Raw genomic sequence first — 26,871 nt, 5'->3', positions numbered from 1 at the left:
AAAAAAAAAAAAAAAAAAAAAAAAATGTAAATTTGGTCTTTGTTCCTAGTTTCTGGCAGGGAGCTCCTAAAACACTTAAAACAAGCTTGTTTAACCTGCAGCCCATAGGCCATATGTGGCCCAGAACAGCTTTGAATGCGGCCCAACACAAATTTGTAAACTTTCTTAAAACATTGTGAGATTTTAGGAATTTTTTTTTTTTTTAGCTCATCAGCTATCATTAATGTTAGTGTATTTTATGTGAGGCTCAAGACAATTCTTCTTCTTCCAGTGTGGCCCAGGAAAGCCAAAAGATTGGACACCCCTGACTTAAAATCTTCAGAGTGATAAGGGTGATAAAAGCATCTTTTGTAATAATATTTGGTCTTAGTCCCCAGTTCATGACACAAGAGATTCTGAGATCCTTGGAATCTCCAGAGTAATAAGAGCATCTACTATAGTTTGAATGTTTGTCCCTTCCAAATCTCATGTTGAAATTTAATCTCCAATGTGGCCATGTTGAGAGGTGGGGCCTAGTGGGAGGTATTTGGGTCATGGGGCAGATCCCTCATATGAAGATTAATGCCCTCCCTTGAAGGTGAGGGAGTTCTCATTCTTATTAGTTTGACAGAGCTGGTTGTTAGAAAGAGCTTGGCACCTCCCTCTCCCCTTGCTTCCGCTCTTGCCATGAGCTCTGCATAGGCCAGCTCCCCTTCACCTTCCACCAGGAGTGAAAGCAGCCAGACGCCCTCACCAGGTGCCCAGTCTTGAACCTTCCAGCCAGCAGAACTGTGAGTCAAATAACCTCTTTTCTTTATAAATTACCCAGCTTCGGGTATTCCTTTATAGCAACACTAAACTTACTAAGGCAGTGTTTTTTGTATGCTAATGAAAGGACTGGTGGGGCACCTTCTGTCCCACCCCACAGATGACTTTCTGGTGACCAACCCCATCCTTTTCTCTTTGGCTCAACAGCCAAAGGATGCTGGGCTCAGGTAATCCTCCCAGGATGGGGTTGGTCACCAGAAAGACCAAGGCACGGGGAGAGGGTTGGAACTTTCAGCCCCACCCTCCAGCCCCAGGGAGGGAAGAGGGGCTGGACTACTAAGCCATGACCAATGATTTAATCAATTATGCATGCTTGGTGGAATCTCCATAAAACCCCTAAATAATGGGATTTAGAGAGTTTCCAGATGGGTAAATACTGAGATGCTAGGAGGTGGCACACCCAGAAAGGGCAGGGAAGTTCTGAGTCCCTTCTCCCATACCTTGTACTCTCTTGTCCTCAAGTGCATCTCTTCCATTTGACTATTCTGACTTCTATCCTAATAATAAACTGGTAATAAAATGTTGAGTTTTGTGAACCATGTCTAGCAAATTAATTGAACCTCAGGAATGGAATTATGGGAATCCTCATTTGTGGCCAGTTAGATCAGAAGTAGCGGAGGCCTGGTATCTGAACTGGACCAGTCTATGAACTCAAGGATGGAGTTATGGGAACCCTCAATTTGTGGCCACTTTAGTCAGAAGTACAGGAGGCCTGGGTATCTGAAGTTGACCAGTCTTATGGGACTGATTCCTTAACTCATAGGATCCGATGCTAACTCCAGGTAGATAGTGTCAGAATTGAAATGAAGGGCACCCAGTTGGCATTGGAGAATTGGTTGGTGTAAGGAAAAAAAAACACACATTTGGTGTCAGAAGTGTTATGAGCAGAAATAGGTAACCCACCCATCCACAAACTATGAATGTCTTAAAACCTGAACCAGCATGACTTGTGCCCACATCCTCAGAGCCTGGCACAGGGCCTAGCCGCCATGACAATTTTATTAAAGGAAAACGTCCCCAATCCATACTTCCGCAGAGACACATTCAAATGCTCCATGCTGCTTTGGGAAATGAACTGTCACTTAGTAGAATAATGGAGTCAGTATTCCAGAATAGGCCTGGCTCCACCAATCCCTTGTCACACATAGATTCAACACATACACACACACACCTTTACACAACACACTCCTCTACATACACATACAAATCCTCCATCATACATAAATATGCACGCACTCACACCCTTATACAGTCTTAGACACATATACATCCTTCTTTTACATACGCATCCTTACACACTCTCCATAAGTACATACACACACTCTTACTCACATATATACCCTTCCTTCATTCATTCACACACACACAAACACTATTTTTTTGTTTTTTGTTTGTTTGTTTGTTTGGCAGAGATAGCTGGGGTTTTATTTTGGACCAAAAAAAAAAAAAAAAAAAGAAAAGCTATTGAATTGTTTTGTAGCTGGAGGCATGGGCATGGGCAAGGGGGGTTCCTAGGCAGTAAACTCCCCACAGGTGGGTTGAGGGCTAGGGCTGAGCCTCAGGTGGGTCTCCCGTTCCCTGTGCTACCCTGCACAGCAGCCTCCCACCATCACCCCGGGCCCTGGGGCAGCCACAGGAGGGGCAGGCTGAGAGGGGCTGCCGCAGCTGTTCACTTGGGCAGGACGTCAGAGGACTCGGACACCAGCTTCCCATCGCGAGTCTCTATCTTTTCACAACCACAGTGGCCCCTGGTGGAGCTGGTGCAGCTGAAGGAGCTGGAGCCTGCACCAGAGCCAAAGCTGGAGCCCAGGCCGTAGCTGAGGCCCCTATAGGCTGAGCTCAGACCACCTGCATAGCTGCTGGTGGTCTTTGTATGGATACTTGTGTTCTGCATCCCAGACTCCAGCCGGCTCTCCTCACCCTCCAGCAGCTTCCAGTAGATGGCAATCTCGATGTCCAGGGCCAGCTTGACATTCATCAGCTCCTGGTACTCATGCAGTTGCCGTGCCATGTCCTGCTTGGCCTGCTGCAGGGCGGCCTCCAGCTCAGACAGCTTGGTGTTGGCATCCTTAATGGCCAGCTCCCCACATTGCTTGGCATCTGAGATGCCCTCTGGCCTTTGAGGCCCTCAATCTCAGCCTGGAGCTGGCTGATATTCTGGTTCATCTCGGAGATCTCAGTCTTTGTACACTGCAGGTCATCCCTGTGCTTCCCAGTCAGCATTTGCAACTCCTCATACTTGATCTGGTACATGCTCTCAGCCTCAGCCCAGCTGCGGTTGGCGATCTCCTTGTACTGCGCCTTGACCTCAGCGATGATGCTGTCCATGTCAGGGAGCGGCTGTTGTCCATGGACAGCACCACAGGCATGTCCAAGATCTGGGACTGCAGCTCCTGGATCTCCTCTTCATACAGCCGCCTGAGGAAGTTGATCTTGTTAGTCAGCCCTTCCAGGTGAGACTCCAGCTCCACCTTGTTCACATAACCTTCATCCACATCCTTTTGATGAGGACAAATTCATTCTCCATCTTTGTACGCTTATTGATCTCATCCTCATACTTGTTCTTGAAGCCCTCCACCAGGCCCTGCATGTTGCCAAGCTCTGCCTCCAGCTTCAGCTTCTCCTGGCCCAGAGTCTCCAGCTGCTGCCTAAGGTTGTTGATGTAGCTCTTGAACATGTTGACTGTGTTGACTCTGAGCCGTCTTCTGCTGCTGCAGGAGGCTCCATTTGGTGTCCAGAATCTTGTTCTGCTGCTCCAGGAACCGCACCTTGTCGATGAAGGAGGCAGACTTGTAGCTGAGGGTCTTGATCTGCTCCTTCTCCTGGGTGCGCATGGCCTGGATGTTGGGGTCCACCTCCAGGTTAAGGGGGCTCAGCAGGCTCTGGTTGACCGTGATGGCAGTGATGCCTACCATGCCACTGGCCCCACCACAGCCTCCACCCAGGCCAACCCGGAAGCTGCTGCTGCCCACTCAGGAGAAGCTCAAGGAGCCAATGCAGGCACTGGGCCTACTCATGTAGGAGCAGCTGCTGAAGGCCCGGGGGCCAGAGGTGGCATCTTGTAGGACTTCTGATGAACATGGTAGAAGCAGGAGTGGAGGCAGGTGAGCTGAACCAGGCAGAGATTCCAGAAGGAGCAGAGAAGCTGTTTCTTGGTCACAAACACTATTAATACACCTTTTTATACATGCTCCAGAGTTGTATCCTTTATAATATAGTACAAGCATACATTACACATCACACACCCTACATACACACAGAGGTACCCTTCAAGTATTCACACATATACACACACATTAAACACACACACATATCACACCATTTACAAACACACACACACTCTCCATACATTCATGTATATACATACACTAGACATGCACCCTCTCCATAAACACACACACCTCCAACACATGTACAGTCTATACACACACACACACACACACACACACACACACACACACACACACTGTAGAACCTAACGAGACATCCCTAGGCTCTCTGGCCATGAGCAGCATCTCTGAAATCTGCTCCTAACCAGTGACAACAGCCCCCAGCAGCCTTGTGGCCCCAGCAGTGCTGCCCAGTGGCAACAGCTGCCAAGTGGCTGGAGCGCACAGCCCTCCCATTCTGCCTGCCTGGTGGAGATTCCTCACCGTGTGGTAGCTGTGGGCGCCTGTCTGCATTAGCAGCTGCTGCAGGGTGCTGATCATCTTGCGACGCCGGCGGCTCTCCTCCCGCACACCCTTGAGCTCGTCAGCCTGGCGGCCCAGCTCCTGCTGACCACGCTGCTGCTGGCCCAGGCTGGTCTGCAGCCGTGCCTCCAGCTGGGCAATGCTGGTACTCAGGCAATCCTGGCAGTGCAGCAGGTACTCGATGATAAGCTGTGCCAGGCGCAGCACCTTGAGCAGTGCCGGGTCCACAGGCTGCCCACAGCGGTTGCATACCTCCCGGTCCAAGTTGCAAAAGGTGATGCCAGCAATGTTCTCCTGCAGAGTGGCCACATCCAGCTCCCGGGCCACGCGGTCTACATCCAGGGTGCTAATGCGCCTCCAGTCCATGCTATCATGGCGAGGCTGAAACTTGAAGGTGGGGAACGTGTAGGCCCCAAAGAGGGGGCCACTGAGGCCCTCAGCAGTGGCAGCTGGGGACTGCATGGGCAGAGGAAGCCCTGAGCTGACCACCAGAGGAGGGTGGCACCAAGACCACGGCAGTAGGCCAAGGAGCTGAGAGAAGGCCTGGAAAATGAGAAGAGAGTCCAAGTTAGGTGAGGTGTGTGTGGCTGCACATACTGTATATCTGGCCAGCAAAGGCCTAAGTGGGACAAAGTGATGTGTCGTTGCAGCAGCTATAGCATTCATGGTGTGTGCTGACATGGCCAGAGCTGTGGAAAGAAAATGTGGGCTTTGCAATCACACAGATGTGAATTCGAATGTTCTGCCTTGGGCAAGTCCCTGCACATCTTTAAGCCTCCTGGGTCTAAGGAGGAACATGGGGCCCACTGTGTAGGCGTGTGGTGAGGAATGAGGCAAGTGAAGCACCCAGCCTAGTGCCTGGTACATAGCAGGTCCTCAGTGAGCCCCCTCTGCAAAGCCCACCTCCACTGCAGGAGTGCATGGCAAAGGCCTTTGTCAGCAGCTGGCTATCAAATTTAGAAATAGGTCCTTCTGCAACCCTATTTTTATATCAGGATAAAGTCCAACAACTTGCTGTGAGTGACCAAGGTACTTAAAATCTACCCTGTCTTCTCTTTCTCCTATAACTACAGGATTCTAGTGGAACACGAGTGAATTACCTTTCCCAGCTTCTCCAGCAATAACGTATGATCATATGACTAAGTTCTCTCTCCTGGAATGTGAGTGAAATGATGTCCACCCCTGTCAGGAGGGGCTTAAGGGAGTCACGGAGTCTGCCACATGATGCTCAATCCATCATGGGCTTTTTTAACTTAACAGTTAAGTAAAAAGATCTCCAGTTCGTTTGCCAAGACTCAGATTCTACTTTCAAAACTCTTGGTGAGCATATGAACTGTTCTCTCTGAAGAGTATTTGACAATATCAACGGGAATTTTGAACATTCCACTACTAAAAATTATAATTATGCTACAGACAAACTCATATGTACAAAGGTACTTGTGAAAAAATTGTCATTGTAGTATCTTTTATACAAGCAAAGTACAAGAAAAAGTAGAAGAAAGCAAAGTACAATGTATCTCTAGGCAATGGAATATTATGCAGCTATTGATTGGTATAAAGCAGACTTATATGTACTGACACGAAACTATAATCTCTGATATATATATGTAAACACACACAAAATAGGCATATATACCTCTATTTGTGTTTTAATGACATATTAATATAATCATATTTAATAACTTACCAAAGTGAAAGATATATATCATATTAGAATGGTTATCTATGAGAGGAGGGAGGGAAACAGGAGTGTGGAATGGGGATAAATAAATGAATAGATGGATGGTGTGTGGGTGGTGATGGTCAGATAGACAGGTAAATAGGCCTTCACAGACCAATGATGATCATTATATATATACATACATATTCAGTCGTCTCTCAGTGTCCACGAGGGATTGGTTTCAGGACACTCCTCAGATACCAAAATCTACAGATACTCAAATTGCTTATATAAAATGGTATAGTATTTGCATATAACCTATGCACATTTTCCCATAAACTTTAAATCATCTCTAGATTATTTATAACACCTAATACAATGTAAATGCTATAAAAATAGCTGTTATACTTAATTATTTAGGAATAATGACGAGAAAAAAAGTCTGTACGTGTTCAGTACAGAAGAAACTATCCTTTTTTTTTCCAAATATTTTTGATCCGCAGTTTGTTGTATCTGCAGATGCAGAATCCACAGACATGGAGAGTCTATATATACACACACACACACACACACACACATATTTGTATACACACACACATATGTATACACACACATATATATACACACACATATATACACACACATATATACACACATATATACACACATATACATACACATATGTATACACACATATATATGCCCACACACACATACATATGAAAAGACTCATATTTGTTATAATTAGTTTTATAATGAATAAAATATGCTCATTTATAATTCATATATATGATTCATTTATGTACATTATTTCATAAGCATAGACTGTTTCTGGAAAGATAGACAAGAAGCTATTAGCAATGGCTGCCTCTGGGAAGTGAGAATGGAGATTAGAGGACTTTTATTTTTCACTTTCTGCCTCTCTGTACTATTCAAAGTTCTTATCATCTTCTATCACTTTTATTATTTTTTAAAAGAAAACATAGAACTTCAGCTCTTGCATAAGTGAGAATCTGACTAAGGCAACAAGAGGAACATTTTACCCTATTTAATCAAGTCCTTTCGAGATGACATCATTCAGTCTTCTTTCTTTTTTTTTTTTTTTTTTTTTTTTTAGAGACTTTTTTGAACTGTCGCCCGGGCTGAAATGCAACGGCGCAATCTCGACTCACTGCAACCTCCACCTCCCGGGTTCACGCAATTCTCCTGCCTCAGCCTCCAGAGTAACTGGGATTACTGGCACACTCCACCACACCCGGCTAATTTTTTGTATTTTTAGTAGATACAAGGTTTCACTATGTTAGTCAGGTTGGTCTCAAACTTCTGACCTCATGATCCACCCACCTCGGCCTCCCAAAGAGCTGGGATTACAGGCATGAGCCACCGCACCTGGTCCATGATTCAGACTTTAAAAAGTGCAATAGAAAGTGCACTTTAAAAAGTGCCACAGAAAGTCAAAGAAGTAATCAGCTTCAGAAGTAAGAAGGCCTTTAAAAAATGGTAGGACTAGGCTGGGGGCCACTGTCTTCTTCTGTGAAAGGCAGTGACAGGCCAGCCCTGCCTACCTCACAGGGTGCTATGAGACTTGGAGAAGATGCAAGGGGAAGGTGCTCAGTGATAACACTGGCAACTCTGCAGAGAGTGCCACCCTCTGTGCTAGATACAAACTCCTAATACAAACCTACAAACAGGTATTATTATTCTCATTTTACAAATTTGGCATCCCTCAAAGGTCAGATGTTGAAAACTCAATCCCCAATGCACCAGTGTTGAGAGATGGTACCTTTAAGAGGTGATTAAGTCACGAAGACTCTGCCCTCATGAATGGATGAATGTCATTATTGTAGGAGTGGGTTAGTTACCACAGAAGTAGGTTCCTGATGAAAAGAGGAATTCAGTCCCCTTCCCTCTTGCTCTTGTGCTTTCTTGACCTTCCACTCTCCACCAAGAGATGATGCAGCATGAAGGCCCTTGCCCAATATTGGACTTCAAGCTCGATATTGGACTTGATATTGGACTTGACATTGCGCTTCAAGCTTCCAGAACTGTGAGAAATTTATTTCTTTTCTTTATAAATTACCCAGTCTGTGTTACTCTGTTGGAGCAGTACAAAATGGATGAAAACAGGAGGCCAGATTTGAAGTGTAATTGTAGGTTCATCTGGCACCAAAGCTTATGCACTTTGAACCACTCAACATTGATTCTTGGGGCTATTCCTCCTAAAATTTTGCTTTGATCAGATTATCATCCTTTATCCCTTAAACCTCCAATTCATCCATTTCTTCACTCCTCATTTATAGTATACTTATGTGGGTCCCACCCAAGCTCAGGTCCTGGGCTATGGAGCTATACTAACCACACAGCTGCTCCCCACCCTGGAGCTCAGCACGGCTCCCTATTCCCACTGTACCAAATGCAAACCTCTTAGCCTGGTCTTGAGACTGCCTACAGGATGCCACTGGCCCACCTTTTCAGTTTCAGCTCCATCCTTCCCTTTCTCAGATACTCTTTCCCAACAAGTACTCCAAAAAGAAAACCAGCCAGACGTAAGCACTCCCACCATGGCCATGAGAAGACTAGCACGTTTCTGCCATGTTATGAGGGGAAAAAAAAAGGAGTTAGGTGACATGATACTCACCATGCTTAGCTCCAAAGCTGCAACTGTGCCACCAGAGCCTCAGGGATGACTGCTCACAACAAGCTGTGCCTCAGAGCAACAGCAGGTTACCAGGCATGCTGTGGGCAAGGGTAACGAGACACCTGCTTCCTGATGTCCCAGCTTTCAGGTGAGCTCACCTGAGAACTGTACTGTTTAACTATTTAAGCTTTGGCCTCAGATGTTTGCCAACAGTCCTCTCTCTAATAATAAAGTCAAGAACTCTCCATCAGCCACTCTCTCTTTCTCATCTCTCCTCCTACCTGTTTGAATGCTGTTCCTTAAACAGTAACTATTCTTTCCTCTTTCTTTTATGACAGGGTGTGCCAGTGCCCCCTTGATATTCTGCTATCCACCTGCAACCCATGTCTCCCTGCACGCTATCCCGAGGAATGAGCTCACAGCTTCGGCTACTATAGGCTTGCTCTAGGCTGAGCCTCAGTCACCCCCAAATCTCTTTCTCTGTAGCCCCTCGGTCTCTTGTGATCTTATACCCAACCATTCCATACTGACTATGCCAGGAATTGCAAACCCAAGTTCCACCAGGGCCAGAAAAGTAACATTAAATGCACAAAATGTAGCAGATGTGAAAGAAACCACAGTGCATGCATGCTGATAAACAGCAACTCATTCGCCATCTTAGTGTCCAAGATACAATAAGGCAGTGGTTCTCAAAGTGTGGTCTCTGGATCAGCAGCATCAGCATCACCTGGGAATTTGTTAGAAATGCAGATCCCGAGACTTACTGATTTAGAATCACTAAATCTGTGGAGTGCTGGATTAGGAAACATTAGGGATTGTGGCAAACCTGAGAGTGCAGGCCCTGCTTAAAGTGGGAAACCACTATTGAGCTCCAGCCACAGAGGAATGGATTTTGTGTTCCTTGTTGGCTAATTCTAAATACACTGAGTGATATTCAAAGACTTTGATGAACTGTTTCCAAACCTACCTTTCTAGCTGCATCTCCCATTTAACCATATTACTTGTCTTCCACACTTTCATACCTCTGGGCTGTTTATTTTATGTATAGGCACTGTTTTTAAAAGCTTTACAAAGAAGCACTCATATATCTCTCAGGACCAGCCCTTGAGGAGGTACTATTATCATCTAAGCCACAGAGAAATAAAGAAGCTTGCCCAAGATCCAGAGGTAAGATTCACACCCAGGCAGCTTGACTCCAGTCTGGGCTCCTAACCCCTATTCTATGCTGCCTCTTGGTATAGATGGTCCTTCGCCACCTCCTTCTGTTCCAAGTAAAGGTCGATGCATGTTTCAAGGCCCTGCTTACAAATGATTACCTCCAAATGGGAGTGTAAATTAGTTCAGCCATTATGGAAGACAGTGTGGTGATTCCTCAAGGACCTAGAACCAGAAATACAAATTGACCCAGCAATACCATTACTGGATATATACCCAAAGGATTATAAATCATTCTACTATAAAGACACATGCACACACATATTTATTGCAGCACTATTCACAATAGCCAAGACTCGGAACCAACCCAAATGCCCATTAATGGCAGATTGGATAAAGAAAATGTGGCACATATACACCATGGAATACTACACAGCCACGAAAAAGAATGAGTTCAGGTACTTTGCAGAGACATGGATGCAGCTAGAAACCATCATTCTCAGCAAATTAACACAGGAACAGAAAACCAAATACCACATGTTCTCAATCATAAGTAGGAGTTGAACAATGAGAACACACAGACACAAGGAGGAAACATCACACACCTGGGCCTTTTGCGGGGTGGGGGATAAGGGGAGGGAGAGCTTTAGGACAAATACCTAATGTATGCGGGGCTTAAAACCTAGATGACGGGTTGATAGGTGCAGCAAAACACCATGGTACATATATACCTATGTAACAAACCTGCACATTCTGCACATGTATCCCAGAACTTAAAGTAAAATTAAAACTAAAATAAACAGATCCCATTTGTCTATTTTGGCTTTTGTTGCCATTGCTTTTGGTGTTTTAGTCATGAAGTCCTTGCTGGAAACCATCATTCTGAGCAAACTATCGCAAGGACAGAAAACCAAACACCGCCTGTTCTCACTCATAGGTGGGAATAGAAAATGAGAACATTTGGACACAGGGTGGGGAACATCACACACCGGGACCTGTTGTGGGGTTGGGGGAGAAGGGAGGGATAGCATTAGGAGAAACACCTAATGTAAATGACGAGTTAATGGGTGCAGCAAACCAACATGGCACATGTATACATATGTAACAAACCTGCATGTTGTGCACATGTACCCTAGAACTTAAAGTATAATAATAAAAAAAAAACTGCCCACAATATAAAAATAAATAAATAAAAATAATTAAATAAATAAATAAATGATTACCACCATAAATCCCTGCTAGGCTCACAGTCAAAGTTCCCTGCCCCTCCCCTGGGCTTCCAGAGTACAGAGCATACACTTTGGTCTGTTAGGGTGTCTCTGCAACATTCATATCTCCATCCCGTCAACAAATGATTCCTGAGGCCCTACTAAGTGCCAGGCATCATGACTGGCACTCGGGATCAATGATGACCTGGGCAACTATCCCTACTGTTGTTAATAAAAATAGTTCACATTTCTGGAATTCTATTATTTTCCATACTCAGTGCTAAGGCTTTACATGTATTATCCCACTTAATTCTCACAACAACCTATTATGCAGATGAAGAAACAGAGAGTGAACAAAGAGAGGAAACAGAGAAAGGAAACAAACAGGGGAAATGACTTTCCCACAATCACACAACTAGTAAGTGATAGTGTCTGGCTCCAAAGTTTTTTTCTCCAGAGAGACAGAAAAATACACACAAATTAACCCACAGAGTGGCAAGTGCCAAGACAGGAGCTGGGAAAGGGTTCTCTGGGAACACCCAGGAGGGGCCCATACCAGGACACTTCTGTCTCCTTCCTCCCCTACTCCCCTGGCTATGAACTTTACAGGGGCTGAGACCATGGCTTATTCATATCTGCTGTATCCCCGTCCCCAGCCTGGCACCCAGATTGCTACTGAACTGAGCAAAATTGTTGAAATCTCAGAATATCTGACTTAAAATTCTATATTCTTTGGGTCTTGAATAAATAGGGCTACGGACTGCCAAGAGTTAGGATAAAGAGTAAAAGCTGAGTTAGGAATCCCTCATTCAGACTCATTGGAGGGAAATGCCATTCAGACTTAGTAAATGCTGATTTGTTGACCATCTGCATCCATAGTTTAATCCCATGGGCTACTAATAAGAGCTGAGAGTGCAGGAGCCCTGGCAGGTGGAATCAGGCATATCAGTGAGAAGTCGCAGCGCCCACGCTGACTGTCAAGATATGGCCTCAGTGTTGGAGCTTGCTTCCTGAGCAGCCCTGAAACCTTCATACTTACACTCTGAGCATACTCCATAAACACAGAAGGTGGCAGCCCCACTCCCAGCTACACAGAATTAGGGGTCTGAGTTCATGAGGTTTTAATGCACCTCAAAAGTATTACTCATGTCTTTTTCTAGAACCCTAAGGGTCCAATTCTTAGATGTCCTAGAGCTCTGGCATTGTAAGACAGAGCAGGGCCAGGCGCTGTGGCTCACACCTGTAATCCCAGCACTTTGGGAGGCTGAAGCAGATGGATCACCAGAGGTCAGGAGTTCAAGACCAGCCTGGCCAACATGGTGAAACCCCCGTCTCTACTAAAAATACAAAAATTTTCTGGGCGTGATAGTGGGCGCCTGTAATCCCAGTTACTTGGAAGGCTGAGGCAGGAGAATTGCTCGAACCCGGGAGGTGGAGGTTGCAGTGAGCTGTGAGCCAAGACTGTGTCATTGCACTCCAGCCTGGGCAACAAGAGCGAAACACTGTCTCAAAAAATATATAAATAAATACATAAATAAATAAAGATGGAGCAGAACTGTGGAACCTGAAGATGATTATGATATGATGATAGTATAACAGTTAACATTTATCAAACATCTATATGCCAGGCACTGTGCCAGCCTTTAAAAGTACTAATTCTAAACTCATATAGCCTTTTAGATGGCTATGGTTTGTCTCATCTCACAGATGTAGAAACAGAGGCTCAGAGAAGCTAAGGGCCCTGCTCACTCAGCTACTAATAACGAAGCCAAGATTCAAGCCAAGTTCTATCTGACTCCAGAGCTTTTCAATTATGCCAAACTCTTAATAATGATAATAATGATGCTGATGACATACAAATTATTTCTCATATGGAAATTACAATACCTGAGTTTTCTTGACCAAAGTACAAGCGCTGACAGAGTTCACAGCAAATCACGACAGGGTTAGTGCTGGAGATTCTAAATTCTCCCTGTATTTCAGCAGGGCCTGTCTGAACCCGACTCAGCTCCACAGCTTGCGTCCTGACTAGGATAGGCAGACAAAAAGCCGAATGAGAGTGTTGCATGTTACCTGGAAACCATACACCCTAGGGGCAAGGACATCGTGCTTTATCCAGACTGAATTTTGAGCAGACTGCTTTTCCCACATCTGGGAATAGAAATACAAGGTAGAAATGACTCACTGTCAACTGGGAGCAGTGGCTCATGCCTGTAATCCCAGCACTTCGGGAGGCCAAGGTGGACAGATTGCCTGAGGTTAGGAGTTCAAAATCAGCCTGGCCAATATGGTGAAACTCTGTCTCTACCAAAAATACAAAAATTAGCTAGGTGTCGTGGTGCACACCTGTAGTCCCAGGTACTCGGGAGGCTGAGGCAGGAGAATCACTTCAACCTGGGAGGCAGAGGTTGCAGTGAGCCGAGATTGCGCCATTGCACTCCAGCCTGGGCAACACAGTGAGACTTCGTCTCAAAAAAAAAAAAAAAAAAAAGAGAGGAAACGACTCACTGTCATTAGGAAAACTGAAGCTGTTTAATCACCTTTAGATATATGACAGGGTTTTGGGAAACTTCCCAGTCCTACATCAATATTATGAATAAAGGACCCAAAAGAATATTTGTGCTACATTCAAACTTGTTTCATTGTTAAGAGTTGGTTTCTGCCTGGGACAATTCCACACCCATCTAGAACATAGAAAACCCATCTACCACCCTTGCTGTGCACACTCCCAGTGACAGGTTGTTCACCGCCTCACAAGGCAGCTATCCCACTGTGAAACAATCCCTGGAGACTTTATGGTTCTTCTAAAACCGGTCCACCAATAATCTGTCAAAAATGACTTCCTCAAAATTGGCCAAACACTTCTTTTTTTTTAACATAAACTGACAGCTAGACAACAACAACATCGCCATCTTATTGTCTCTTCTGCTTCCTCAAGAATGCAGTCAAGAGGAGAACTTGAGGGAGCCAAGTTTCCAAGGTGGCTGCCAGGCAATCATTTACAAACCTGCCCTGGCTCCCAAGCTAACTTCAGCGGTGCCCACTGGGGGAGCTCAGGCGTGTCATTAATGCTAATTGTTGTGGCTGCCAAGGAAACCTTCACATGGTTTGCAAACAGGCTATGCACACACAGTATGCAAGGGAGCTTCAGAGACCTCAACGGAGATAACAGGGACCTGGGAGCTCTCCTGAAGTACTACCACTGCAGAGCTTAGACTTATTCTCAGATTCTGTTGTGTTCTCCTTTTCCACTCTTCCCTGATCCTCTTGGGGGCTGCACAGACTCCTAGAACCTTCAAGCAGCAAGACAGAGGTTTCCTCCACCGGGTACAGAGAGAGCTCTCCTTACACCTGGCCTCCTATTCCCAGCAACTTTAAGGAGATATTTTTAAGTGGCCATAGTTTTATCAAAACCCCATTAAGTTTTGCCACAAAAGATTTTCTTTAAAATAAAAATAGGGGGGCCGGGCGCGGTGGCTCAAGCCTGTAATCCCAGCACTTTGGGAGGCCGAGACGGGTGGATCACGAGGTCAGGAGATCGAGACCATCCTGGCTAACACGGTGAAACCCCGTCTCTACTAAAACTACAAAAAACTAGCCGGGCGAGGTGGCGGCGCCTGTAGTCCCAGCTACCCGGGAGGCTGAGGCAGGAGAATGGCGTGAACCCGGGAGGCGGAGCTTGCAGTGCGCTGAGATCCGGCCACTGCACTCCAGCCTGGGTGACAGAGCAAGACTCCGTCTCAAAAAATAAAATAAAATAAAATAGGGGTAGGTATTTGACTGATGTCTCTTGGGAGTGCTTTAGAGAAGAGGAATGAATACTGACATGTCCTATCTTCCCAGATGCAGAATTGTAAAACAAACAAATTGCTTTTCACATGTAAAAGAAAACTAGCTTAGAACATACTAGCGTTTTCTTTGCCACGGAGCTCACTTTCAGTGACTAAGCCAGAACTACTAGAGTTGTCACGCCTAGGGACAGGAGACATTGTGAGTGCTTAGCCAGGCTGGCCAGGACTGACCATCTCTGCAAGGAGTCCATAAGAAGGCTCAGTGCAGCCCTTCCCTGCTCCTGTCAATTTGAGTTGAGCAACAAACCTTTTAACCAAGTATCAGCTCCATGGCACAACCCACAGTTACGGTGCCCACATGAATTCAGGTTTCTGTTTCCAACCTGAAGCATACAACTTCATGAGGCATTTAGATAGTATCAAAAAATATTTCCAGATGAGGTAAGTGTCTCCAGACCCTTGGTGCTGACCGAGACAGACAAAAGGCCCCTTATCAGCCACTTGACTAGAGGATCAGCCTTCCCTAAGCAGGGTTGTTCTCACTGGCCAGTCCTCACATCCGGGAGGGGTGTGGAGAGGTGTTAGGGGCTGCAACTGAGGAGAGGTCACACACCCTATCTGCAGATGAGGGTGTTGGAAGCCAAGTCAGGACACCCCATACTTCCCAGGACTCTCTCCAAAGTCCTGTTAGAAATCGAATTCCAGGAGGCCAGGCAGGGGCAGCCTAGGCCCTGGGCCCCTAGGAAGGGCTCCGTGAACTAGGCCCTGCCCAAGCCCCCTCGGACCTCCTCCTCTGCCGTCTCCTGGACCCCTGTCCTGCACTGAACAGGTCTTCGGTGGACTTTATTCGCAGCCACCTCAAGATGAAAATACCACGTCTGCCTCCTGCTGAGGTCCAGCCCAGGAGAGGAAGAAGGGGAACGAAAGATGCCAATGCTATTGTTTTTAAATCACCTAATTACTAAAATATCCTCCTTTACCTAAGGCACTCAGATCATCAAACCCTCCCAAATCACGTTTCTTTTTACAAAAGTAAAAACCCAAGGCCGTCTTCCCAGTGTAGCCGAGTCCTGGGGCATCCCGTCATTCCCGCTAACGCCTTCACTGCCCCAGCGCGCGGGTCCTTCCCTCCTGGGGAGCCGCGGTTAGGCGCAGGCGGAGGGGGCCGGCGTGCAGAGCGGCGCTGGGCCGGAAGGGCGCGCCCTGGGCAGTGGGGACGCACGCAGCCGGCTCTTCCCGCGCACCGCTGCACCCCGGCAGGGAGTTCGCCCCGGCTAATGTTTAACCTCCCGAATCCCTGATCCTTCGGAGTGCAGCCAAGCTACCCACCCGCCCCGCTCCCGGGACTAATTCCTGGCATAGCTTTCCCGCGCGGCCCGCTCACCGTGGGGTCGCCCGGAACCGGGGGCGGCGGGAAGACGTCTCGAGGTGGCGGCTCCCCTACTCGCCCCACGTCCTGCCTCCAGACTTGCTCCACCGCCCCAGACAGCCCAGAGACGGTTCCCGGAATGCTCACCGCCCGCCGTTCCCGGGATGCTTCCCCAGCTCCCCGCAGCCCGGGCGCTCGCTGTGGCGGAGGCAGAGCCTGCCCGGCCCACTCCGGTGCCGCCAACCTGCGGGGCCGCGGGCAGAGAGCTCCTCGGTGAGCCCGTCAGCTCGTGACTTGGGGTCTCTGGTGCCTCCCGCTCCTACTACAGCCGCCCCGCCCCACCTCAAGAAGAGGTGGAGCCTCTCCCGGCCCCTCTGGGACGAGCTATTTTTAGGTCTGTAACGGATGGGGGAAGGAGAGAATGCCACGTTTAATCCGTTAGTAAAATCCAGGATCCAAGTGAATGGCTTCCTGGCCTTGCTGAGAGGCTGGACTTGCCCCGGTTTCCCCACACCCTGCCTCCGGTATAATCGATGGCCTGCTGTGCAGGGGCGGCCGCAGCCCCCCGGGCAGATAGTCCTGCCCACTCTCCTGAAGGGACCGTCCTGGTTTCTTCCTGACCTGATCCCAAGCTAGGAGAGTTCTTTGGTTGTGCCCTAGGTCTGATCAGACAGGCGGCAGCCACCTTCCCTCCGCAGCCGCCACCCACCAGCCCCTACCCTCCCAACCTGCTGGTTTGCCCTGGGGATGCCAACTTGGAAACCCAGGACTGAAAAACGTATTTTTTCTCCTGATGTTAGTCTCTGATCGCTTCCCATAGCCAATAGTTGCTGTGCTGAGATTCTGTTTTGTGGGCACCATAACTGTGGGTTGTGCCATGGAGCTGATATTTGGTCAAAAGGTTTGTTGCTTAACTCAAATTGATAAGAGCAGGAAAGGGCTGCCCTGAGCCTTCTTGTGGACTCCTTGCAGAAATGGTCAGTCGTGGCCAGCCTGGCTAAGCACTTAGAATGTGTCCTGTCCCTAGGCCTGGCAACTCTAGTAATTCTGGCTTAGTCACTGAAAGTAAATTCTTTCGTGGCAAAGAAAACTCTAGTATGTTCTAACTCAGTTTTCTTTTACATGTGAAAAGCAATTATGTTTGTTTGTTTTTACAATTCTGCATCTGGGAAGATGGGACATGTCAGTATTCATTCCTCTTCTCTAAAGCACTCCCAAGGGACACCAAATACTTACCCTTATTTTTATTTTAAAGAAAATCCTTTTGTGGCGAAAACGTAATAGGCTTTTGATAAAACCATGGCCAGTTAAAAAAATACTTCCTTAAAGTTGCTGGGAATAGGAGGCCAGGTGTAAGGAGAGCTCTGTGCCTGGTGGAGGGGACCTCTGTCTTACTGCTTGAAGGTTCTAGGAGTCGGTGCAGCCCCCATGAGGGTCAGGGAAGAGTGGGGGGAAAAGCTCCTTTTCACACACTCTCTCTCTCTCTCTCTCTCCATCCTCCAACTCTTCGCCCTCCCTCCCTCTTTCTCTTTTTTCCATTGCAAAGGCTCTCTTCCCACCAAAGTCTCAATCTGCCAAGCTCTACATTTTAAGGCAGCCAAAGCAAATGTGTATGGGAGCAAGCATTGTCAAGGACATGCAGGGAAGCTGGAACTCCTGTGCATTGCTGGTGGGAATGTAAACTGGTACCATTACTGTGGACACAGAATGGTAGTTCCTCAAAAAATTAAACACGAATTGCCAAAAGATCCAGCAATTCCATTTCTGGGTATATACCCCAAAGAACTGAAAGCAGGGATTTAAACAGATATTCATATACTCATGTTCATAATTGCATTATTCACAATAGCCAAAAAGTGGAAACAATTCAAATGTCTATCAACAGATTAATGGGTAAACAAAATGTGGTATATCCATACAATGTAATATTAACTTTAAAAGGGAAGGAAATTCTGACATATGAATGAACCTTGAAAACTGTCTTAATCTATTCAGGCTGCTATAACAAAATACCATTGAGTGGGTAGCATATAAACAGTAGAAGTTTTTTCTCACAGTTCTGGAGGCTGGGAAGTCCAAAATAGAGACACTGGCAGATTCGGTGCCTGGTGAGGGCCTGTTTCCTAGCTGTCATCTTCTCACTGCACCCTCACTTAGTAGAAGGGGCTACCTTGCTCTCTGGGGTTTCTTTCATAAGTGCACTAATCCCAATTATGAGGACTCTACCTTCATGACCTAACCGTACCTCCCTAAAGCCCCACCTCCCAATACCATCACCTTGGGGGTCAAGATTTCAATCCCATTTTGCAGGGACACAACCATTCAGATCAAGGCAAAAACATTATGTAAATGAAATAAACTAGACACAAAAGGACAAATATTGTATTATTCCACTTATACCTAGAAATGTTGTGTGATTCCACTTGTACCTAGAATAGTCCATTCACAGAGACAGAAAGTAGAATAGTGGTTACCAGTGGCTGGAGGAGGGGGAATGAGTAGTTATTGATTCATGAGTACAGAATCTCAGTTTGGGAATGATGAAAAAGTTCCAGAGATAAATGGTAGTGATGGTTGCACAATAATGTGAATGTACTTAATACCACTGAATTGTACACTCGAAAATGGTTACAATGGCAAATTTTATGTTATGTATAGTTTACCACAATTTTTTAAACATTAAAAGAAGTAGTAGATGGAGCAGGGAGCAGGACCAAGTTGGGATATCTGTGCACCACCTACTCGGATGGGGAATCTTGTTCCTGCTGTCTTCTCCTAGTCAGGGCACTTTTTTCACCCCAGGGTTTTCTGCCACCCAGAAGAGCAAAAAGAAGAGTCCAGGCTTTGGGAGTCAAAGACGCATCTACATTCCACATTCCCAAGCTACATAACCCTGGGAACGTCACGTAGCCTCTCTGATCTTTGTTTTTCTCATCTGTAAAATGGGAAAAGTAAACTCTACCTAGAAGAGTTGTTAGAACCAAATTAGCTAAATTATATGTAGGCTCTGCCCTGAGCCCACAAGTCAGTGGTGTGCCCTCCTGACTTGACACTGTGAAATCGCCTAGGACATTTGCTTATCAGCTCTCTTCCCACTATATCCCTGACATTTACAGAAAGTAGTTCTGAGGATACCTTTGTGTGTGTTATTTCCACCAGCCTCAATTTCCCCATGTGTAAATAGGGTGCCCACCTTTGCAGGGCTGGTGTAAGAAAGTAGACTTGACATGCACCCAAATCTACCTTAGCCAAAAACCAAATCCTCCATCTTGAGCTGACCAAGACCTCATGCGTGGAACCCTCACACTCTTCCCTTACTAGGCCTTAGTTCAACCCTCAACAAAGGGAAGAGTTACTGAGTGCCTATTATGTGCCAAGTTCTTTTCTTAGTCCCAAGGATACCAACAGCCTGTAGAGGACTAGATCACTTGGCACTGGAAAGCTGTCATTTCTGCTGCCCACCTCTACTGCAGCACACATAAGAAAGATCTGGCATCAGCTCTGAGGACAGGTGCACAGACTCGGCCCTAGCTGGCTAGTCCAGGAGACATTCCTGTCACCCTGAGCAGCTGGCCCACAACTGCTGGGTGGGAGGACAGGAGGATGGATTTTCAATACCCCAATGGCCCCTCACTCCCTCCTCAGCCCAGTACTAGGCACCTGCCCTCTGACCTGGCTCAGCCCCTTTCACAGACGGTCTCCCTCCTACACCTCAGGAAATAGGACACAGCCTAGGCAACCTGTAATAGGAGTGCCCTCTGCTGCCAAATGCTGGCATCACACCTCAGAAGCCTGCTCTGGATCCCATTCTCCTGAAGGGAAATGTATCTGAGGTGTATGGACAGGTCTCCCCGTGCTGGGATGCCTGCCACTAAAGAGCCCTGAGGTGATTTAAGGTCAAAGGTGTATTGTTGGCCTTTCTGGGTTGATGTATACATAGGCAGGCATACAGTCAGAGGGGGGTTTTACATGAAATCTGGTTTGCTGGTTTCTCCTGAAAAATCTAAGAATCTAGTAACAAAAGAAAGGCCTGCACTCTGACATGTCTAGAAGTGGCAGGATCTGAGAAGAAACTCTTTCTTAGGCAGATCGTACATTCTAGCCCAATCCCCGAAAAGATCACTTTGAAGGAAGTCTGAGCACCTACCGAAAAGACCTCCTTTCTCAAGAAAACGTCCCTTCTGCAAAAATGAAAATGCAGAGCTGGATAAGCTTGGCCTAAGGCGTGGCTGTGATATGGCCACTCATTGGCTGGCAGTGATGGGGGGTGGGATCTGGAAGAAGATGCCCCAGCCGCCTCCTGCCTGGGTTCTTGCCTTTTGGAGGAGGGATTCCCCCTGTGGCAGTTTGATGAAGCCCATACCCTTTCCTCAGAATGGTTTTTATTTTTACTTTTTATTTATTTATTTATTTATTTATTTTGAGACGGTGTCTTGCTGTGTCGCCAGGCTGGAGTGCAGTGGTGCGATCTTGGCTCACTCCGCCTCCCAGGTTCAAGTGATTCTCCTGCCTCAGCCTCCCAAGTAACTGGGACTACAGGCGCGCACAACCACGCCCAGCTAATTTTTATATTTTTAGTAGACACGGGGTTTCACCATGTTGGTTAGGATGGTCTCGATCTCTTGACCTTGTGATCCTCCCGCCTTGGCCTCCCAAAGTGCTGGGATTACAGGCGTGAGCCACCGTGCCCGATCTAAGAATAGTTTTAAATGTACAAAGCAAAACATAGAATTACAGAGGACATCAAAATATTGAAAATATAGCTATGAAAACACAAGAAAATGTGCAAAATAATAGCATTTTTTATTAATACATTAAATGGCAAGACCTAGCATCTGATCTAAAAGTAGTAAGAGTGTAAACAATGTTTCAAGATATCTGTAATAACTTTAACATGATAGGAAAAAACTAATATTTAATGACAGTCACAGGTTTCACTGATACTACTGCGGTTTCTGGCCTGCATTCATAATTGAAAGAAATGATACATTTTGGTTAACAGCTAGTAAAAATAAAGATGTAAGTTCCCAGACTCCCAAAATCTCTTCACAGCCCCCTAAATTAAGAATCCCTGCCCCAGTATCAACAAGGAGAGTGCATTAACCTTGCTACTTAGTTTAGAAGATACATCTGAGATTCAGGGTCCTGATAATTCCCTTGGATGAGAGAGCTCTACCTTTATTTATTGAAGGGGAGCAGGGTGACAGAAGGGTAGGGAAGCATGGCATGAAACCCAAAAGACAAAAAAACGGTTGGATTACATAAAAACTTTAAAATATATATGATGAAAACATCCTAAATGAGGTTAAAAAACAAAGAACTAAAAAAATGCAATGTAATGATACAGTATTAGCGACATTAATTTATAAAGAATGCTTACAATGGCCGGGCGCGGTGGCTCAAGCCTGTAATCCCAGCACTTTGGGAGGCCGAGATGGGCGGATCACGAGGTCAGGAGATCGAGACCATCCTGGCTAACACGGTGAAACCCCGTCTCTACTAAAAAATACAAAAAAACTAGCCGGGCTAGGTGGCGAGCGCCTGTAGTCCCAGCTACTCAGGAGGCTGAGGCAGGAGAATGGCCTGAACCCGGGAGGCGGAGCTTGCAGTGAGCTGAGATCCGGCCACTGCACTCTAGCCTGGGCGACAGAGCAAGACCCCGTCTCAAAAAAAAAAAAAAAAAAGAGTGCTTACAAATCAACAAGAAATAGAACAACCCAAAAGAAGAGTGGACAAAAGATGAGATGATTCATAGAATAAAAATAATTGCCAGTTAAACATGTAAACAACCTTACCAAAATGAACATCAAAATTACATGTTTTAAACTATTATACTGGCCAAAATTAAGTAGATGTTTTAAATTGGTGAAAAGTGGGAAAATGGGCAGTTTCAAACAGCCTTCTTGAAAAATAATTATCAAAATTTAAAGTCCTCAAAAATGCAGGAATCAGGATTTTTTTGCTATAGTATTACATGTACTATTAAAATTAGTATAACCTAAATATCCACCAATTGAATAACGATTAAATAGATTATGTATCATGTATCCTACAATGAAATACTATGCAACCATTATAAAGAAAAAAGTATATCTTGGTGTGCTAACGAAAAAAAGGTACCTAAGAGATACGTTTTAAAGTGAAAACAGCATACAAATAACATGTATCTTTTTTTTTTTTTTTTTCAGACAGAATTTTCTCTTGTTGTCCAGCTGGAGTGCAGTGGTACAGTCTGGGCTAACTGCAACCTCCACCTCCTGAGTTCAAGCGATTCTCCTGCCTCAGCCTCCCAAGTAGTTGGGATTACAGGCACCCACCACCACGCCCGGCTAATTTTTGTATTTTTAGTAGAGACGGGTTTCATCATGTTGGCCAGGCTGGTGGTCTCAAACTCCTGACCTCAAGTGATCTGCCCCCATTAGCCTCCCAAAGTGCTGGGATTACAGGCATGAGCTACCACAGCTGGCCATAACACATGTTATGGAATCTTATGATTACATTTGTATTTTTTTAACCGTTGATATGAGAAACTCAGAAATGGTATTCAAAATATTTAATGAGTCTGGCAAAGATACCAACCAATCAGCACTGATGCTGGCCGTTACCCTAGAGAAGGATACGAGACAGCCCTGTTGAATTGTGGGAGTCCTGGGGAAAAAGCAAGGGCAGACAAGGTGGCAGTGCAGGGTACTTGGAAGAGACTTCTTACCAATAAGCAGGAATAGATATGCAGAGAAAGAGTGAGAGGTATCTACAAACTTGACAGTAGTACACAGCAGGCACTTTCACGTTTTGCCCCACACAATCCTATTTGAAATTCTAAGAATGAGTAGGATTTGAAAAAAAATTAATACAGGGGAAAACACCAGCATGAGCCTATTCTCAAAATGTAGCCTGACATAAATTAATGGCATAGATTCACAAAAGACCAGAAGGAATCCAGGGTTATCCGGGGTCCCAGGAACCTCACATTTCTTACCACTTACTACTCTTGCCATCATCACCACCACCATGTTTTGAAATGTTCTTTTTCACTAAGCAAACTGGATTCATTAAGTGATACATTATTACTTTACTTTATTTCCTACATTTTTTATTAATCAAAAAACATATTAATCAAAAACATAATTTACTGCCAGGTAAAGCTCCCTATAAACATCAAACTATCATTAATATCAAAATGAATTTGTGTATGTATGTGTGTGTGTGTGTACATTTATTTACTTATTTATTTATTTGACATAGGGTCTCACTGTCTTGCCCAGGCTGGAGTGCAGTGGTGTGATCACAGTTCACCATAACCTAGAACCCATGGGCTCAAGTGATCCTCCTTCCTTAGCCTCCCGAGTAGCTAGGACTACAGGTGAGCCATCATGCCTGGCTATTTGTTTTTTGTAGAGACAGAGTCTTGCTGTTTTGCCCAATCTGATCTCAAACTCCTGGACTCAAGCAATCCCCCCACCTTGGCCTCCCAAAGTGCTGGCATTATAGGCGTGAGCCAATGTGCATGGCCAATTCACATATTTTTGAAGTATCAAAAATATTTCTAATCAAACCCCTCAAAACACTATCGGTCAGGAATGTTCGATAGTTGAAGAACCATTTGTCATGCATTCTCTAGATGTAGAAGTGAGAGACATATGTGTCCCTGCTTGTCTCTAAGACAGCTAGCCCTAGAAATCCTCACCTATGGAGACAGTCAGGAGAACTGAAAACCAGTAGCAGTTCCTAGGACACAACCCAGAGGACAACCATTGGGTATGGCAGCAGCCTCAGAGCCTGACAATGGTATCAGACATCTACAAGTCCAAAGCAAGTAGCTGTGAATAAATAAAGCTGGGGCATGAGACATGACTTGTAAATATTTTTTAATAAGACTGTCAGAGCAGTGATTTTTTTTTTTTTTTTTTTTTTTTTTTTTTTTTTTTTTTGATCTGGCTCTGTCACCCAGACTGAGTACAGTGGCACAATCTTGGCTCACTGTACCCTCAACCTCCCACGTTCAGGTGATCCTCCCAACTCAGTCTCCCAGCTAGCTTGGACTACAGGCATGCATCACCACACCCAGCTAATTTTTGTATTTTTTGTAGAGACAGGGTTTCACCATGTTGCCCAGGCTGGTCTTGAACTCCTGGGCTCAAGCAATCCACCTGCCTCAGCCTCCCAAAATGCCAGGATTACAGATGTGAACCACTGTGCCTGGCCAGCAGTGATTCCTAAAGGGGGAAATATTAGACTAAAAGAGGGATAGATGGATATAGTTTGAAAAGGTATCATAATTTTATATTCGAGGGCAAATATAAACTTTTTTCCATAAAGCAAACTATCAAAAGGAAAGTTCTAGAAAATCTTCGCTGGTAAGTGTTTGCTGAAATATTCTCATAATAGTATAATTCTCATACCTCCTGAAAATAAATAAATAATTTATTTGTAATTGACAAATAAAATTTGTGTTTATTTATGGTGTTTTGAACATGACATTTTGAAATGCAGGAGGTAAATTTTATGTGAATCTAAAAGGGCAGCAGTTTTAAATAGCCTGAGTTTGTAATTTGTTTCTGTGGGCCAATTATGACAGGGTTAAAGTGTATATTGGAAAGAGGTAGGGTAGAGAACACCAGACACCCTGGGGAGGAGAGGAGACTGTCCCAGGGTCATGAGGCCAGGGATTAGGATATAAGTGCTGAGGACCTCATCTGCTTGATCCAGCTGTATCTGTAGCATCTAAATCAATGCTTGGCACATAGACCAGGCTCAGTTAATATTTATTGACTGAATGCATTAATGAATGTCAAAATCAGGACTAGAAATCAAGTCTCTTTTTACCTCAGTCAATGCTCTAACAGGTCCTGGAATTAATTTTACTGTATTGAATAGAACATGTGGCAAAACTGTTAGCTGCCTACCCCAGTACCCATTTTTTCTTCCTCCTTAAACTTCCCAGCCTCTCTTGCAGCTACATCTCAGTCAGTGCAATGTAAGAGGAAGTGTTATATGGTACTAGCAGGAAGTCTTCACAAAATAAAGCAAGTGCACCTTTCCTCTTTTCTTCATCCTACTGCCTGAAATGCAAACATGGTGGGTTGGAGGTCAAGCAGCCACATGGACCATGAGTGTATGTTTTATAGCCAGTATTATTTGGGATTGTTCTATTATAGACAGAGAAAGCTAATCCTAACTGACATTTGAGAGGTAACCCTCTACCCACCCACCCCCCCCGAAAGGACAGTGGAGATAAAGTGAAAATGTGGCACTCCAGGAAATGTCCATTTCCACACTGCAGCAGCAGCAACCCAGTATTAGCTCTCTTTGTTACCTGGACCCAGCTCCCCAGTCACTGACCCCTCTGAGCCTTCAATCAGGTCTCTGTAAGTCCCGGGACAGTGCTTGCGATAGAGATTTTCCACCAGTGTATTGCTTCCTCTAATCACATCCCGCCCCTCCTGGTTCATGTAGTTCCACAAATGCAGGGCGTAGGAGTCATTGAAGCTTGGCTCTCTATCCCACACTTCATAGTAGCGCCTCCACTCTGAATAGGAGATGGGGTAAAATCTTTGGGGGTGTAGGAAGGATATGTTCAGGCACCTGAGGTCGCTCAGCTCCTGGAAGTCTTCAAGTTTACACCATACCCTCAACATCCTTGTCATCAAATCAGGGCCTTGGTTGCCCCAGATGTCTGAATTATAGTGTTCAACAAAGTTTTCCATGCATTTCCACAAAAAGGGGTGCTGGGGGAGGAACCCAAATACTCCATTACTAGAGAACCGAGAAGCCTGGGCAGCCAAAAAGTTCTCCTCAGGTATGGGCCTGATGGAGATGACATCGGTGTCCATGTAGATGCCACCGTATTTCCAGATGATGGCCAGGCGGGATGCGTCCGAGCTGATGTGGAGCCAGTGTCTCTCTATGCTGGTGTTGATCTGCAGGAGCAGGTGCAAATCAGTCCCAAGTAGCCAGGGGGAAGAGGGAGGGGCATCACAGCAGGAGGCCAGGCCCAGAGAAGCTGGGGAGGGGTTAAATAAGCCAGCTTCCCAAATCCTACTTGCCACAAGCCCGATTTTGCAAATTTACCAAATTTACCTCACTCCAAAATTTTCATTTAAGTAAAAGTTGGCAGCAATCAGCATCAATGGAAAGGTTTTAGCACCTTTTAAAGATTTCATGAAATGTTTTTTTAAAAACATTAAAGCATTGGAAAGATAAAGAAGAAATCCAGAAAAGATTTCACAATGCACTGTATGATTCATTCTTCAATGTGGGTGACGTAAACTACAAATATGAAACTGTAGGCCGGGCGCGGTGGCTCACGCCTGTAATCCCAGCACTTGGGAGGCCAAGGCGGGCGGATCACAAGGTGAGGAGATCGAGACCACGGTGAAACCCCGTCTCTACTAAAAATACAAAAAATTAGCCGGGCGCAGTGGCGGGCGCCTGTAGTCCCAGCTACTAGGGAGGCTGAGGCAGGAGAATGGCGTGAACCCAGGAGGCGGAGCTTGCAGTGAGCCGAGATCGGGCCACTGCACTCCAGCCTGGTGGACAGAGTGAGACTCC

General features: G+C 45.7%; 2 protein-coding genes across 6 annotated transcripts in view; both read right to left on the bottom strand.

Annotated features, from left to right (window-relative positions):
* Positions 1-16,647, bottom strand: part of DZIP1L (DAZ interacting zinc finger protein 1 like) — a 59,892-nt gene extending 43,245 nt beyond the window's left edge. The window contains exons 1-6 of the mRNA XM_017895820.1: positions 16,336-16,647; positions 13,048-13,188; positions 4,461-5,042; positions 3,483-3,662; positions 3,115-3,305; positions 2,689-2,924 (exon numbers count right to left, since the gene is read on the bottom strand). Of these exons, the coding sequence (XP_017751309.1) occupies positions 2,689-2,924; positions 3,115-3,305; positions 3,483-3,662; positions 4,461-4,961 (1,108 nt within the window). The 5' untranslated portion in view covers positions 4,962-5,042; positions 13,048-13,188; positions 16,336-16,647. The remainder of the gene's footprint in view (positions 1-2,688; positions 2,925-3,114; positions 3,306-3,482; positions 3,663-4,460; positions 5,043-13,047; positions 13,189-16,335) is intronic.
* An 8,426-nt stretch (positions 16,648-25,073) lies between these two features.
* Positions 25,074-26,871, bottom strand: part of A4GNT (alpha-1,4-N-acetylglucosaminyltransferase) — a 10,879-nt gene continuing 9,081 nt past the window's right edge. For 4 of the 5 annotated variants that reach the window (XM_017895824.1, XM_017895822.1, XM_017895823.1 and 1 more), the window contains exon 3: positions 25,549-26,240. In XM_017895824.1, coding sequence (XP_017751313.1) covers positions 25,620-26,240 — 621 coding nt within the window. In that variant the 3' untranslated portion in view covers positions 25,549-25,619. Of the gene's footprint in view, positions 26,241-26,871 lie in introns of all 5 variants that reach the window. The other variant, XM_017895825.1, reaches the window with a different exon arrangement.

Source organism: Rhinopithecus bieti, unplaced genomic scaffold (genome assembly GCF_001698545.2).
Source record: "Rhinopithecus bieti isolate Rb0 unplaced genomic scaffold, ASM169854v2 scaffold_26603, whole genome shotgun sequence".
In the NCBI taxonomy this organism is placed as follows: domain Eukaryota; kingdom Metazoa; phylum Chordata; class Mammalia; order Primates; family Cercopithecidae; genus Rhinopithecus; species Rhinopithecus bieti.
This window is presented reverse-complemented; position numbering and strand designations above follow the sequence as displayed.